At 42.2% G+C, this 15,993-nt stretch overlaps 1 protein-coding gene across 1 annotated transcript in view; it reads right to left on the bottom strand.

Annotated features, from left to right (window-relative positions):
- Positions 1 to 216: 216 nt before the first annotated feature.
- LMNTD1 (lamin tail domain containing 1) overlaps positions 217 to 15,993 on the bottom strand; it is a 102,778-nt gene continuing 87,001 nt past the window's right edge. Inside the window, exons 9-17 of the mRNA XM_044278031.1 lie at positions 14,063 to 14,181; positions 11,892 to 12,103; positions 10,423 to 10,624; positions 6,260 to 6,446; positions 4,791 to 4,910; positions 4,141 to 4,355; positions 3,881 to 4,053; positions 2,863 to 2,948; positions 217 to 742 (exon numbers count right to left, since the gene is read on the bottom strand). Of these exons, the coding sequence (XP_044133966.1) occupies positions 602 to 742; positions 2,863 to 2,948; positions 3,881 to 4,053; positions 4,141 to 4,355; positions 4,791 to 4,910; positions 6,260 to 6,446; positions 10,423 to 10,624; positions 11,892 to 12,103; positions 14,063 to 14,181 (1,455 nt within the window). The 3' untranslated portion in view covers positions 217 to 601. The remainder of the gene's footprint in view (positions 743 to 2,862; positions 2,949 to 3,880; positions 4,054 to 4,140; positions 4,356 to 4,790; positions 4,911 to 6,259; positions 6,447 to 10,422; positions 10,625 to 11,891; positions 12,104 to 14,062; positions 14,182 to 15,993) is intronic.

Below are 15,993 nucleotides of genomic sequence, written 5' to 3'. Positions count from 1 at the left end.
CGTGGTTTGCTTCCATTGAATGTATGCTACTGCCCCAAATGATAGTACTGTTAAAAAAGGTTACAGGTGTTGGGTCTGAAGAGCATAGATGTGGAAAGGCACAAAGAAACACATGCAAAAATAATTTTTGACAAATGGAAACCATTTATTTTAGACCATTGGTCTAGACGAGAATTAGTCCAGCTGATGACTATATATCAATATACTCAAAGGCATAATACCGAAAACCGTAGGAGAACTCTGGGTGTTCTAAATTTAGATCTCCGTCTCAATTCTTCCTTAGTCTCTTGGTGTGGACAGATGCTATAAGCTTTCATTCAACCGACAGACATATAGCTGCAACAATCCTCATCTGATAGATTCACAAACCTGTAAGACCTGATACCCTTACAGGCTGTGTTGGTCGTCATGTAGTAGTCATCTTGTGGCACAGGCTGACGGAACAACTTGTGGAATTGTGTCGTTAGTGTACATACTGTATATGCCACTTTGTTATTCTAAAAAAGGAAAACCTAATAAAAATTTTGGAATAAAAAGGTGGGCATTCCCTTTCAGGCATCAGTATATGTATAACAATATATAAAACCTCTCGGTAATATCATCAGACGCTGGACAGGATTGTAGGGGTGAGAGACACATGGCTCGCCAATCTGATGTTATAGGAGGAGTTTGCAAAGTATTTATGCAGAACGGACCCAGCAGGTGATGAGTATCCCAGATACATGACTCCTCTGGAACTAGGCTGCAAGAGAAAGAGTAACAGGTCAGCGGGTCACCGGTGGCACAGGATCACCCCCAAACTCTGCTGCCATGTACTGCAGCCAATATCAGTGACAGGAAGAGGGATAAGCCTGGGTACAATGAGGAGCCCTGATGATAAGGATGTCATATCTTCACGTAAGGCAGTGATCCTGGCCTGTCTACTGGATCCCAATCACCAGAAGATGGAGCATATGAGGCTGGAAATGCAGGTTCTGCACTGACTGCCAAATCTGTAACCTTGTCTAGTGTTGCTCAGAGACTAGTGGGAAACGTACGGCAGAAGAAGTTTAAAAGATCCCTTTCTGGCCTGCTCTGTAAACAGACAAGTATATATTACATTTGTATCAATGCAATGTCCTCCTGGGCATGATCATAATACAGTTATATTGTACTCTATCTAGTCACTGAGATTTCCACTGACTCTGAACCAACCTGCAGAGCCCTATCTCAGTCATTCCTGCTCTGTCTCAGTCTTCACTGCACTTCTGTTATTCTATTCAAAGTTCAGATAGGAAACGTGGAATAAGCAGTGCTCTAGCTGCAGTCTCTCTTGGAGATAGCAGCACTGCATGCAATTGCACCTTTAGGTTTAATTTATGGAATGCCCATGCGATACCACAACTGGACACTAGATGTCCCTGTTGGCATTCTTGAAAGAGTTACAGTTTTCCAGTATTGAGTTCCGTCATAGGGGCTTAATACCAGGAAAAAAATAACTCTTCAATTTTGTCCCCATTCATTGTCAATGGGGACAAAACTGAACTGAGCAGAACGGAGTGCACCAAAATGCATTCCGTTCCGCTCAGTTGCGTTCCCAGACCAGAGAGAGCAAACCGCAACATGTTTTATTTAGCTTATCCTGGGAAAAACTGAAAAACTGATCTGTCATGACCCCCAATGCAAGTCCGTTTTCTCTGAAACAATCTGCCACAATAGAAAACGGATCCGTCCTCCATTGACTTTCAATGGAGTTCAAAACAGATCCGTTTTGGCTATGTTAAAGAAATGTTAAAGATAATACAACCGGATCTGTTCATAACGGATGCAGACGGTTGTATTAGCAGTAACGGAAGCGTTTTTGCTGGATCCGGGGTGTGAAACTACCCTTATCTGCATTGTCTGCAATTATAGGGGTGCAAGAATAGGGGGTACAGAGGTCTAGTTGCACCCAGACCCTGCTGCCTGAAGGGCCCGAAGACATATTTGACACACATAAAACAGCAGTATTATAAAATATTATTATTACTGTTCTTAAAGTAAATGTCTCTGGAGAGTCTCAGCGCTGGAGATATGTGATACCAGTGATTATTAGGTTTTGCAATTCTCCGTCACTCATCCCATTGAAGAGTACTACAGACACCCACTCCCCAGCCTGACAACATCTCCAGGTAACAAGCAAAATGACACATAGAAGCGAGACAACACAAACTGCGCCTCCCAATGTGACTATTTTTGTGGCGTTTATTACATTTTCCTGTCACTGGTTCCAGGCCCCGAGAAAACATTTAGTTTATAGATGAGGGACAGGGGTAGGTCAGCGTCTTAAAGTCATAAATACTAATAGAGCTCAGTGCACACAACCTGCAGGACATTGCATCCATCTCTTTACTAGTTATCTTTATTGGAAACAATATGGAGGGATTCCCAAGGGCAACAAATCAGATCATAGCTTTCAGCAATTGGGAGTAAACCAAAAAAAGAAAATACAGAGGCAGAGCTGGCATCAGAACCAGGCAAACCTGGGCAGATAGCAGGGCCTACAGGGTAAACCTGTTCTATGGTTATGAAAACAAGGGTGCGGTATACAGGGGACCCACTATGAGTGTTACATACAGCAGAGCTGGTCCTACCCTCAACTTTGTGAGACCATACTGTACATACTTTAAGCTGATGTTGCTTCTGGTTGTATTTGAACTCAGGACCTCAGTGCTACAATGTAACAGCTTTAATGTAATGCTGTCTCTTTAATTACAATACAAAAAGTCAAGTTACCATTATAATGGAACTATTGCATACTGGATGATTCAGTATAGTTAGGGTTAAGGTCTCCTACCAGTCATGGTACAGCCGTATGTCTACGATAGAAAACGGACGTCTTACCCCTGCTGATTGGATCGGCCCACGGTAGTTCTTGCGCCTTTGGTGCCCATGTGAATTTTTGTAATTTTTCTTCCCCGAGTCCAGATCTGTTGAGGCACACTTCTATTAATATTCATCAAGTCACCATCTACCTTTATTATGTTTTCAATCAGATCACAACACATAGTTTAGGCTGGTCTGTAAATGGATAGGGGGCAGCTTAGTGCTGGAGAAACTTCTGCCCTCTGCTTGGCCTTCTACAGAGACCAGACAAGTTCAGACAGCCCACTTTAGTTAAAGGAGATGTCTCATCACATAACAATACACACACTAACTATTGACAGACAGGATTAGGGTTGATGGTAGTAAAAGGGTCCGGGCTGTGACAACCACCCAGCTTCAAGAGGTTTTCCGAGATTCTGATCATGATGGCCATCAATATCAGATCGGCGGGTCAGCTTTTTGAGGAGGCTATGGCCTCCTTGGAGCTTACCAAGTACAGTACCATCCATTGCATGAGAGCCATGCTTGGTATTGCAGTTCAGTCCTTTTCACTTGAATGGGACTGAGCTGCACCTAGGCAATGTGACCGATCAACATGACGCCACTGGCCTAGGAAGAGGTTGTGGTGCTCACTGGAGTCCAACAACCCCTTGAAATGGCTGATCGACAAGGGTGCTGAGAGTCGGACCCCACCAATCAACATAAAATTTACTCTTAATAGAGAGCAACTCAAGAAAAAAAAGTTACATAGCTCAAAGTACATAAATGTAATGTGTGAGCTGTATAGATGACTTGTCAGGTCACTCAGGCTTCATCATTTAGGGGATCATTTATCAAACTGGTGTAAAGTAGAACTGTCTTAGTTTCCCAATCAGATTCCATCTTTCATTTTGGACAGCTCCTTTGGAAAAAAAAAAAGGAGGAATCCGATTGGTTGCTATTGGCAACAAAGCCAGTTCTACTTTACACCAGTTTGATAAAGTACTCCCTTAGTCTCCTATTATATTTAGGGCTTGGTGTGATTCTTGTTCCTCACCTGAAGAAGGCACTGTTTTAGCAGTCTGAGACCTCCTCTGGCAGCAAACACTACTTCCATCACCTCCCAACGACACAAGGTGGTTGGGGTTAAAGTCAGGGTGGACAGGAGATGAAGTGCTCTGTGTCCATGGGCTTGATGTAGTTGGAAGGACTATAGGTGCGATCTTCTCTCTATAAAATACATGAGAAATGTGAACAAACCTTCTGTCACCATATCAGGTACTGCAGCAGCTGAAGCAACACAGAGGATGATTCTACCTTCTCAGTAGACGAGGCACCTTCTCTAGTTTACCAGAAACAGGTGGCGACTTTGGCGTCCGACTCCTTCTGTCATTTGTGGTCTCTACATCCATTTTTTGACTTGGCTCATTTAGTAATTCAGATAAAGAGGTTTTAGGTTTAGATTTGAAAATGTTGTATCTTTCTAATGACTTTCTTGTTTTATCCTTAATAGGAGTGAACCAAGCCATGGCCTAAACAAAAAAAAAAAAGAAAGAAAAATGTTAAAAAATATGCAGTGAGTTACAAACATATTTCTCTGGGTTCTAGAAAGGGCAGGCCCCCTCTTATCATGAAACACATAGTATGTGTAGGTGCATAACTATAGAGGGTACACACAGGGATGAATTATAGAGAGGCTGGTCTTCCAATCCAACATTGCCCTAGCAGTCATTATTTACAGAGGTTGTATACTGGATATAGAGAGGTGGTCATATATGTGTATTATAAATAGCTTCTGTTAGGTGGTGGCCCTGTTACAGAATTTGCATTGGGTCCCAGAAGCTTTAACTTTCCAGCTGACCACATGGGCTGCCTCTATGGTACCAACACACTTGACTCTACTGAATCTTTAAGGCAGCTTATGCTCCACTACCATTTTTCAATAAAGTTAATGTTAAATATCTTACTTGTCCATTTGGGTTACACAATATGGTTGTACACTTTGGTTCAGTTACAAACTTGTTCTGATCTTTCCACAGGAAATCAGTGGGAGGTTTATGAGGGACACCAGCTGCAGACGCCCAAACCTGTGATCAATATGGAAAATATTATGACATTTTTGCATTGATAGAATAGGTTTTAGCATTTGCTGATTTTGGTATTTATGGCAGACCCTTGGTATGACCCTTTCAAGTTTCTACATGGACCAACAAAGCTTCAGAAGATAAAGGCTAAAAATAAAACGATATATTCACTATCCCAATGCTGGTTCACGCCACCAAATTGACCCAATGGTGACACATCGGGGCCACAGATTTGAGCATCTTCTTATCTTTTGTAAAAAAAATAAATAAAAAGAAATGGGACCACCTAACTTGGATCCTACTTCTCCAATGGCACCATAGAAAGTATAGTGGCTGCATTTATGTTATTCTTGCTATTGACCCCATTATGGCTCTCAACTATGAGACCTTGACTTCCCAAAATGTTGGACTATCAAGCAGCTGTGCATCCTTTCCCACTGAGGTCAGGTTTAGAAAGCAAAGTGAATTGTACATAGGTCATCCATGCGCATATAGATGTGGTTTCTGAACATATGATGCCTCACTGAATTTAGATCAAGTAGAATAAAGTGAAATCTTATTTTTTTATTTTTTGGGGATGTCACTGGGACACTATACAGGTCATCGCTAAAACCTGATAACTCATTCTCAAAACTTGTCTCCACAACCTGAAAAAGTTGTCCTCAAGATCAGACTGAGTCTTCTTCATGAGACTTGTGCTGTCTAGTCAAACCATTAAAACAGCTAATGACTGAACGGCTTTTCTTCAAGACCTGACCACTGAACAACTCATTTTAAAGACCCAACCACGGGACAAGCATTCAAGATCAGACCACTGAAGAAATCTTCAAATCTTGACCACCGAGGACTGACCACTTAGGTATTCATGTTTAAGACTTGACACCTTCTTCAGGATCGAACACTGAAGAACTCTATCAAGATGAAACCACAGTAAAAGCCTAAACAACTTACCTTCAAGACATGACCAGTGAATAACTCCCTTTTCTAGATCTGAACTAGAACCAACTTTCAGCAAGAACTGTTCTCTTCAACACATGAGCACTATACTACCTAAAGAATTACCCTTTAAACATATTTTAGATAAAATGCACTGGCTGAATTTGCTTACATGGCCATTCGAACAGATACCAGGTGCAGCAACAATAAAGAAAGTTTTTTCTTCAAAGTAGCAAAATTGGGCCGTGCATGCAGAGATTGTAAGTGATTTTTAAGCTTTTTAGATATGGTCAACTGTACCTTCAGGATCTGTCCGCAAACATAAATTAGCCATATAATATCCAGTCATGCTACCTACACCTTTTGGGTAATTATCATATTCTGTATCTATATCATCCTCCTTCCCCTTTTCTTACAGTCACTTCACAGCCTGCCCAGACTCTGGATTTTGGTGGGAAGCGGTAGATGGATACAGGATGTCCACGAATGTTCTGCTGCAGAAGATAACCTCCAATGTCTTCTTCTTTATCAAGAGATTGGTTAGCAATTCTCACAAAATGGCCACCAGGATCAACATCTGTGATTTCCAAATCTCCAAGAGCACTGATGGGTTCAAAAGCATATGAGAGAACGTAATCTTCTAATGCATGTAGTAGTATGTAATAATGTAGGCCCCTAAGCCTGACAACATAGAGATTCCATGTATTATCACATCATTATATACATGATTTCTTCATACAAATCACGCCATTGGCAGGTGGGTGATTGGCAACATACAGCTTAGGCACCAGAACCCAGAGGCTTTAAAGGGCATCTGACAGCAGATTTGTACCTATGACACTGGCTGACCTGTTACATGTGCACTTGGCAGCTGAAGGTGTCTGTGTTAGTCCCATATTCATATCTACCCAGATTGCTGAGAAAACTTGTGGGGCACGTTTTAGACACCGGTCTTAATAAACCCCTGCACTGGTGGTAGATATGCAGCAGTTATGTAAAGGCGGGGGCCTCTACTAATTTTGGTGGATCCACCCCTACTTTTAAATGTAAGACAGCTTCCTAGCTTCCTTCCTATTTTTCTATGCCAAAAACAAGCATAGAAAATGGTAAATGTGACATCCCATCCCCTTCCCCGCCACCTTTTTAGACTTGGCGTGAGCGGGGAAGAGTCACAGATTGCGGCGCAATGGACCTTTGCGCCGCAATCAGTGCCAGAAATATGCCTTATATAGGCATATTTGTTTAATAAATGACACCCTACGTTTTAATATATGCAACTTAACCTTTAGGAGCAACAAGGGCATTGCCGTTACTCCAATAGGCTCAGCTCTCTCTTTAGGAGAAGTCAGGCCCAAGCATGATGATATTTTCACCGCCCAGTCCTGTCAATCAAAGTGCAGAGGGCACAGCAGTTGCAGAGAGAGCAGAGCCTCTAGGTGTAACAGCAACGCCACCGTTGCTCCTAGAGGCTCATTTTCATATATTAAAACATAATTTTTCTCAGCAATGTGGACACATATGAAAATAGGACCAACACGGATGCCTTCAGCTGCGTACATGTAACAGGTCAGCCAGCTTCATAGGTCCAAATCTGCTGACAGATGCCCTTTAAACTGTATCTTTTTTTGTATGCGTGCTACATCGCCAAAAATTAGGGCACCTATCATTGGTAGTCCATTTCATGCACATCTATGCAAATGAGTCATTATCTACATTTTTATTTTAGGGATTTAAGATCTCAAGTATACAAAGGTTGGGAGACCTTGATAACTTGTGATGAAGCGATCATGTTTGGAGCTGACAGTATTTTAAATGCTAACATGGAATTATTAAGTAAGTCTGACTAATGTAACCTGACTTTCAGCACATCCTGGAACACAACACTTCTGAGAAAAGTAAAAGTATGTAATGCCCAGGGCAATCAGAGACAAAAATATCAATTTGTCTGTTGGCTCAAGAGCACAGACTCCTGGTGGTTCAGGCATCTAACAGACAGAAACTAACAAAATGTTAAGGAGCCTCTTCATTGTACAGAATGTACTATATCTATATTTTAAATATCTTTGCTTCAATTGTGGAATACATGATAGGGATAAAGTATAAAAAAATATAGTGGTTTATACCACCACAATTTCCTCCAAGAACAGGCGTTTAAGTAATTATCAATTGTTTTCTTGATGGCATGACCCTCTGGCTAGATCCCCTCCTCGTCTGCTTTGTTTTTAGAGATTGTGCAACCTGTGTAGGTCTATACTACCAAATGGAAAAGGAAATGGTAAATCTTTGAGGAAAGATCCATATTAGGCTACTTTCACACTAGCGTTCGGCTGTCCTTCAAACGGAGCTCACAAGCGGACCCGAACACTTCCGTCCAGCCCTAATGCATTCTGAGTGGACGCGGATCCGCTCAGAATGCATCAGTCTGGCGGCGTTCAGCCTCCGCTCCGCTCAGCAGACGGACACCTGAACGCTGCTTGCAGCGTTCGGGTGTCCGCCTGGCCGTGCGGAGGCGTGCGGATCCGTCCAGACTTACAATGTAAGTCAATGGGGACGGATCCGTTTGAAGATGACACACTATGGCTCAATCTTCAAACGGATCCGTCCACCATTGACTTTCAATGTAAAAGTCTGGACGGATCCGCTCAGGCTACTTTCACACTTAGAAAATTTTATACAATATAATGCAGACGGATCCGTTCTGAACGGAGCCACCGTCTGCATTATATGAGCGGATCCGTTCAGAACGGATCCGCTCTGAACGCTAGTGTGAAAGTAGCCTTAGCTTCAAATTATAGGACCCTGGCTGGAACTAACTAACTAATGGCTGCTACATTTGCGGTTCAACCAATGGGCTTAATACTGCAAGTTGGCCAAAAGGAGGGTCTGTGGGTCTTTCTAGTCATCAGATCCATGGGGTTTCACAGTTACCCAGCTAAACAGTCCTCCTTTATAACTTGAAATTCACAAATCTCCAAAGTCTCCACTGGGCAGCATGGTGACTCAGTGGTTAGCACTAGTGCTTTGCAGCACTAAGGTCCTAGGTTTGAAACCTACCCAGGACAACAGCTGCATGGGGTTTGTTTGTTCTCCCTGTGTTTGCGTGGGTTTCCTCTGGATACTCCAGTTTTCTCCAACACTCCAAAGACATACTGATAGGGAAATCAGATAGTAAGCTCCACTTGAAACAGTGAGTAATGATAATGTCTGTAAAGTGCTGTGGAATACGTCAGTGCTATATAAGTGAGTAAAATAAATAAGGGTGGAGGAAGTTTATGGTGAACCAAGGGTTATCCACTCAACAAATTCCAAATGATCAGCTAATCCAAGTACTGGAAAATGTATAAACTAAACTTAAAGTTGTGGTATACTCTTTTTTTTCCCATATAGTTGGCAGAATCTTCTTAACCAAGACACCTAAAATAAAGACTGGATTTCAGTCTGCAGGTCTAAGGATGGGGCAGTGGGCATGCATTTCAACATGAGTACTCTAATAGACATGCTTGTGATGCCCAATAAGAGTGGACATATAGAGTGTAGGAAGGTGCAAGGGGCCCTCATTGATGGCAGGTATGTGTCACCGAGGTTCCTGGCCTCGGTGAGGTAAGAGCCGGTAGTTTTAAGTGTCAGCGGCAGCTAGTGCTGATTGACACTGTTTGTTAGTATGGCTGTAAAGCCAATCCGAACCGACTCTTACTGGGAGTAGCCAAAGTGCTGGGTGGGTGGCTGCTCCCCACGCTCCAGGCCAGGTCTTTACTGGCCTATAAAACCCAGCCAGTAGTCCCAGTTCTCTATCTGACAGGGAAGCTGTGGAGACTCTGTTTTGGGATCTGTGATATGGTGCCATGCTAAAGGCTTGAAAGTCGCATGCTGGAAATCAGGCACCTAAGGCCTGCTGTGGACGGCTGGGGGAAAGATTGCTAACCAGGTGAAGATTTTGTTCTATGGACATTGCATGGTGTGAACAAACATCTGAACGGTCATTTTGTGTTTCCTTTTTGTGTGAATAATCACCGAACTGTTTAAGTTAAAGACTTTGTGATTGCCTCTATACTGCGTCCGCTAGCCTGTCTACCAGAGCAAAACCCCACAAGAGGCAGAAAATGTCCATGGACTAGAACCATAGTTAAGGTTTCACCATGGTGGTAGTTATTAGTGGTGTGAACCACAGACCTTTGACTCTATACAGAGAACGTAGCAAAAGAGGAAAAACACAACTTGGGAGTCATGCCACCCTTCCCTCAACAAAGAGATGGAAAATGGGGTTACAAATTCTGGGCCAGTTTGTTGAAGGATGAAGAGTTATGTCATAAACCACACCATTTTTATGTCATACAGCCCCCTCCCTGCTCTCTTTGCACAAACCTGCGGCAGATTCCATTTAAGATCTCATGTAAGGGAAACCCATGGAAAATACAAAGGAGGCATCACCAGACTGGACAAGTAAATTTAGGGGAAGGACTGAGGGGTAATATAGAGAGGACCACATTTATTTACGAGCCACATTTATGAACCCACTGAGTTAGGCTACATTGTAGACACTTCTGATGAGTATTGATGTAGTGTCCAATAATGAACTGACCTGGATATAACTGCTTTGGTGCCATCACCAGTTATAGATGTAATATTGGTAACTTCTTGACGGTATGTATTGTTTTCCATCATGGAAGCTAAAGAGCTTTGTTGTTGGCTAGGTTCTGAAGTAGTGGAACTCAAGAGAGGTGCAGTGGCTGGCCTCGTCAATGGCTCAGTGTGATGACCTTCATCTTCAGGAAAAAGTAGATCTAAAAATAAGTTTGCAAAGGGGGAATTTTCAGTCTGGTTTTGATAATCTGATCGCTTGGTGGCACTGTTGTAATGCTGATATTTAATTATGACCTGTGTTAGTGTCCAATGTGCCAATCTGCTATGTACTGTGCACAAGGGCAGACTGGCCATACACCCTACAGGGAATTTTCCCAGTGGGCCAATGCCCATAGGGCCACCCGCTGCCGCTGACCAGGTACATACTACTGGCGGAACTATAGGGTCATTATTAGAGGAAAAACAGGCAGCATGCTGAAGGCTGGCTTAGTGTAGTGGCCCACATCACACCTCCTATGCCCCCTGCTCCATATCTATATTAGAGACAACTGGAGGGGGACAAAACTGGACAGCCATGGGGAGGTATTTGGTTCTGTGGGATGGTATTCTGTGCTGCACTATGGTATTATTGAAGCTGTCAACTTGTATTGGCCCCCATCTGCTTGTGCTTCCCCACCTTCTGTCAATTTGGACCCACCTACAACACTGGGGCCCCTTTGAGTTTTTCCCCAGGGACACTTTAAATTCCCAGTCTGACCCTGGCTGTGCCTCCTACATTCAAAGTGCACCCCAAAGCCCTAATATTTCATGCCTTCACTGCAGAATTCTGGCTTCAAAAAGTGTCAAATTGGAGCTTTTGTGACTTTTTGAGGTCACCATTTTTACAACACTCACTCCAGTTTTGAAATATGGGTGGGAAAGTGGGTGTGATTAGTTATGTTAATGAGTTTTACTCCAGATTTATCATTAAGACTTTTTAAAGTGTCGCAATCTCGCTCCAGTAGGAGGGTGGAGTAGTGAACTAGAATAGCTTTTCTAGACAAAAGTGTTAGGTTTTAGGCTGAGACAAATTTATCAAATAACTTGTGACATTTAATAAATGTGATATAAAGTACGCCAACATGGACTCAAGCAAAACTGGCTTCAAATATTTCCCTAATGATAGATTTTTTCCCCACATCTTTTTTTTTTTTTTTATTGCAGATATTTAGATATTTTTGCTTGTTGAGTGGAGAAAGGGAAGTAACAACTACTTCAAGAATTTTAAGACATGTTTCCAGGGTATATGTGAGTAGTCTTCAGCTGTTGCTTTGTAACTACCTCTCCCAATCTATGGTTGTCAGGGAATACCGGGAGTTAAAAATTATATTTTACAGATAGAAAAATGTTACAAACGTTTAAGGTACAGTTTTGCTGTAAATCTGTTATGTCCCAGTTATGAACCCTTCATGGACAAAGAAGTCTTACCAGGCTTTTCCTCTCTCGATAGATTATTCCCTTCTGGGGTGGCAGCACTGCTGTACAATATACTGGGATCTGATGTGGTTAATTCGTGCACAATGTCACTGGTCTTGGTGTAATCAGGAAGTGGGTTGAAGATCGGAGACTGAAAAGGTTCTACAAAGAAATGTGAAGACGGCGGTGGGGTGCGTAGAGGGTACAGCGGGCTGCTAGTGATCCTGCATGGAAGATAGAAGACCTCAGTGTACACGACAATGCACAGCCCCAAACTGCAACCTGTAATGATATCTAAAGGTCCTTTTACATGGGACAATATAGCAAGCACTCGCTTGTCAGTGAAGGAGACTGCTGCATTTACATGCAGCAATCTCCTCCACAGTATGAGGAGGAGCAATCACTAATGCAATCACTGTCTAACCACATTCTACTACCAGCACAATCTGGTGCCGGCAAAACTCAATTTAGGTGACTGCATGAAAGATGTGATTACCTGATGAACAAGTGTTTCACTCGTTCATCTGGTAATTGGCGCACCTTTACACTGCCAGAAACAGCCTCTCAGCCTGTGTAAAGGACGCTTAACAGACTATGTAAGGAGAGAAATAAGCTACTTCCCCCACTCATAGGCTGCTCTTTCTGACAGATCCAAGAGGGACAAATAAACATCTGGTCATCCATATCTATCTATCTAATCTGTCTAGTCTGTCGGTGTAGTCTGCAGAGACATACACCTCGTCATAAATCAGGTGCAGCATCCAGCAGCGCGCCTGATCATCATAGCCCGGTGTACGTGGCCAGGCTATGATAAATCTGCCCCATAGATTTTATCTTGTAAATAAAGTGGAATACACTCTGAGAGGGAGACTGAAACATCTAACCATCAAAATACATAAACTTCAGAAACAGACATCAAATTTTCTAATCTCTTTTGATTGTAAGTGCCCACCATCATTAGACTGATCACAGGGTGTTCCTCGTGGAATTCCCGAATTCTCAGCGATCAGCAATCAATGTGCAGTCTATGGAATTAAAGGACCTGTTAGGTCCTTCAGAATAATGTATGCTCAATTTACATGCTCTCTGCTCTAGGGATCATGAATGGTGAATTCCTTAATCAAAATGCATTTTCAACAACACAAAATCTCTTCTCTTTATTCCAACCATTCCAGGCCATTATACTGAACTATACACATACATATTTGGTACAGCACATTCATATTGAGCCTCATAATAGATTACTACTACCTTTAAGCCCAAAAAAATTGAGAATGACACGAATTTTGGTTTTCACAAAGTATGCTGCTTCAGTGTTTTTTTTTATCTTTTTGTTGGATGTTTATATGGTATACTGAAGTTTTCATAAGTTCTTTAACTTTAATTGGCAAATACATAAAGTTTATGGAAAGATTCAATATTTCCAGTGTTGACCCTCCTTTTTTGAGACTTCTACAATTCACCCTGTTATACTGGATATTAGCTTCTGGGCCAAATCCTGACTGATGGCAACCCACTCTTGCCTAATCAGTGCCATTTCTGTGTTTTGTCCACCCGCTGTTTGAGGATTAAACTCAGGTTCTCAGTGGGATTGAGATCTGGGGAGTTTCCTGGCCATGGAACCAAAATGTCAGTGTTTTTGTTTCACCAAGCCACTTAGTTTTCACTTTTTACTGACATGCTCTATCATGCTGGAAAGGTATTGTTCATCGCCAATTTGCTTCTGGATTGTTGGGAGAAGTTGCTTTCGGAGGATAGTTTGATACCATTCTTTATGTATGGCTGTGTTCACATGCAAAATTGTGAGTGAGCCCACTCCCTTGGATGAGAAGCGACCACACACATCAATGGCCTCAGGATGTTATACTGTTGGCATGCATAACGAGATGAAGGCTTTTGGAGGGTGGCCTGGTGTCATGAAGTACAGCAAAGAAGGCCTGTAGTTCAATTAAAAAGAAAGTATTTTCTCTGATGAAGGTCTTCAGACTGTTTGGTGGGACATAAACAATGTATTTGTCAATAAATGTTATAAAATTTATGAAATGCTTATAATTGTACTCCAGTATACCAGAAGCATCTGACAAAAAGATCTAAAAACACTAAATAACAAATTTTTTGTCAGTCTCAGAACCTTTGACCACGACTTTACATTGATCTTATATGAGCAGCACTGGTTGACTTACTGCTGTTCTTCTTCCTCCAGCATGGCTTTCAGGGCATCCAGCTCATTTCTCAAGGATATATTGGTTTCTTGAAAGGTGTTCAGCTCTTTCATTTTGGCTAAGAGCAGATCCTGCAGCTCCTGGAGATGTAGAAGATATTAGAATGGGTGACAAGACCAAGAATAGATTTATGAGACTGTGGTCTTGGCTGAATTTTGGCTAAACCAGAAATGCATATATTATTTTTTCATACTTCAGAAGAGTAGGTTGTTGATATGAGGTCTTCATCACATTATATGGACCAAGTTACTGGGACACAGTTCTTGAATTCAAGTGTTTCATTCATTCCCATTACCAAAGGTGTATAAAAATACACCTAGCCCTGCAGTCTGCCTTTAGTGACATTTGGGAAAGAATGGCTCCTTCTAAAGATCTCACTGAACTCTGATGTTACAGTAATAGGATACCACTATTGTCAGTTCATGAAATTTCTTCCCTCCTAGATTTTCCACCAACTGTGAAAGGAATTATTGTAAAATGGAAGCATTTAGGAACCACAGCAACCATGAAGCAGAGACCACACAAAGTTATAGTGGGGTTGCCGAGTGCTGAGGTACATAGTGCATAAAAGTCGCTAATGCTCTGGTGACTGCATAACTACGCTTGCAGCTTCATGGCATGGTTTTCCATGGCCGAGTAGCTGCATGCACAGAAAGCACAATTCCAAGTGTCAAGTGTCAGATGGAGTGATGTAAAGCGCACCACCACTGGATTCTGGAGCAGTGGAAATGTGTTCTATGGAGTGAGGAATCACACTTCTCTCTCTGGCAGTCTGATGGACAAGTCTGTTTGGTAAATTCAGAAGAACATTACCTGCCTGGCTGCATTGTGCCAACTGATAATGCTGTGGGGTTGGTTTTCAGGGGTTGGCCTAGGCCTCTTGGTTCAACTGAAGGGAAACTTCAATGCTTCAGCACAGATTCATTTTGGACAAATATATGCTTCCTACTTTGTGGGAACAGTTTGGAGAAGGCTCTTTTCTATTCCAGCATGACTACCTCCATAAAGACAGGGTTGGGTGAGTTTGTTGTGGAAGAACATGACTGGCCCCCCACAGAGCCCTGATTTCAACACCATCAAACCTTTTGGATGAACTAGAATGGAGATTGCAAGACAGGCTTCTCATCCAACATCTGTGTCTGACCTCACAAATACTCTTCTGGATGAGTGGGAATAAATTCTCCCAGACCAACCCCAAAAGTTTGTAGAAAGCCTTCCCAGAAGATTGAAAGATGTTTTAGCTGCAATGGGAAGATCAACTCCATATTAATGCCTATGGACTTAGAATGGGATGTCATACAAGCTCTTCTAGGTGTAGATAGATAAGATGTAGATAGATGTAACATACCCCATGAATCACTACATACAGTAGGTGCTTAATAGACATTAATTATTGGCTTAAAGGCTTCAAGGCCTCTAGACAATGAATGCACAGTAAGGTCACAGTTATAAGGTAGACAACCTAAGGCCTTATTCACACATCAGTGATTCACGGACATGTGCTGTCCATGTTCTCCACGGACAGTACATACACCTATTAATTTTAATGTGCGGATTCTCACTTCCGTGTTCTGGCATGGTCCGTAGGTCTGTGGTTTTAGCACGAAAGCATGCTATATTTTGTCATTGTGCACAGATCTGTCATGCCCATTATAGTCTATGGCTCCATGAAAAACACGGTCCCAACGTGGACCATGCGTGTTTCATCCACATTTCACTGAACGTTTATTAGGACATGCTCTAAAAATAAATTTTCAGCTGAGCATAATCGGTGGAACAAGGACCAAAAACTGGACACACAGACCAAACATGGATTCTTCACGGAAAACGGATGAATCGCGGACCATCTTTTTCACGGATTTTATCATGGGCAAGGACGTCTGAATAAGGCC

The sequence above is a fragment of the Bufo gargarizans genome, chromosome 2 (genome assembly GCF_014858855.1).
Source record: "Bufo gargarizans isolate SCDJY-AF-19 chromosome 2, ASM1485885v1, whole genome shotgun sequence".
Taxonomy (NCBI): Eukaryota; Metazoa; Chordata; class Amphibia; order Anura; family Bufonidae; genus Bufo; species Bufo gargarizans.
This window is presented reverse-complemented; position numbering and strand designations above follow the sequence as displayed.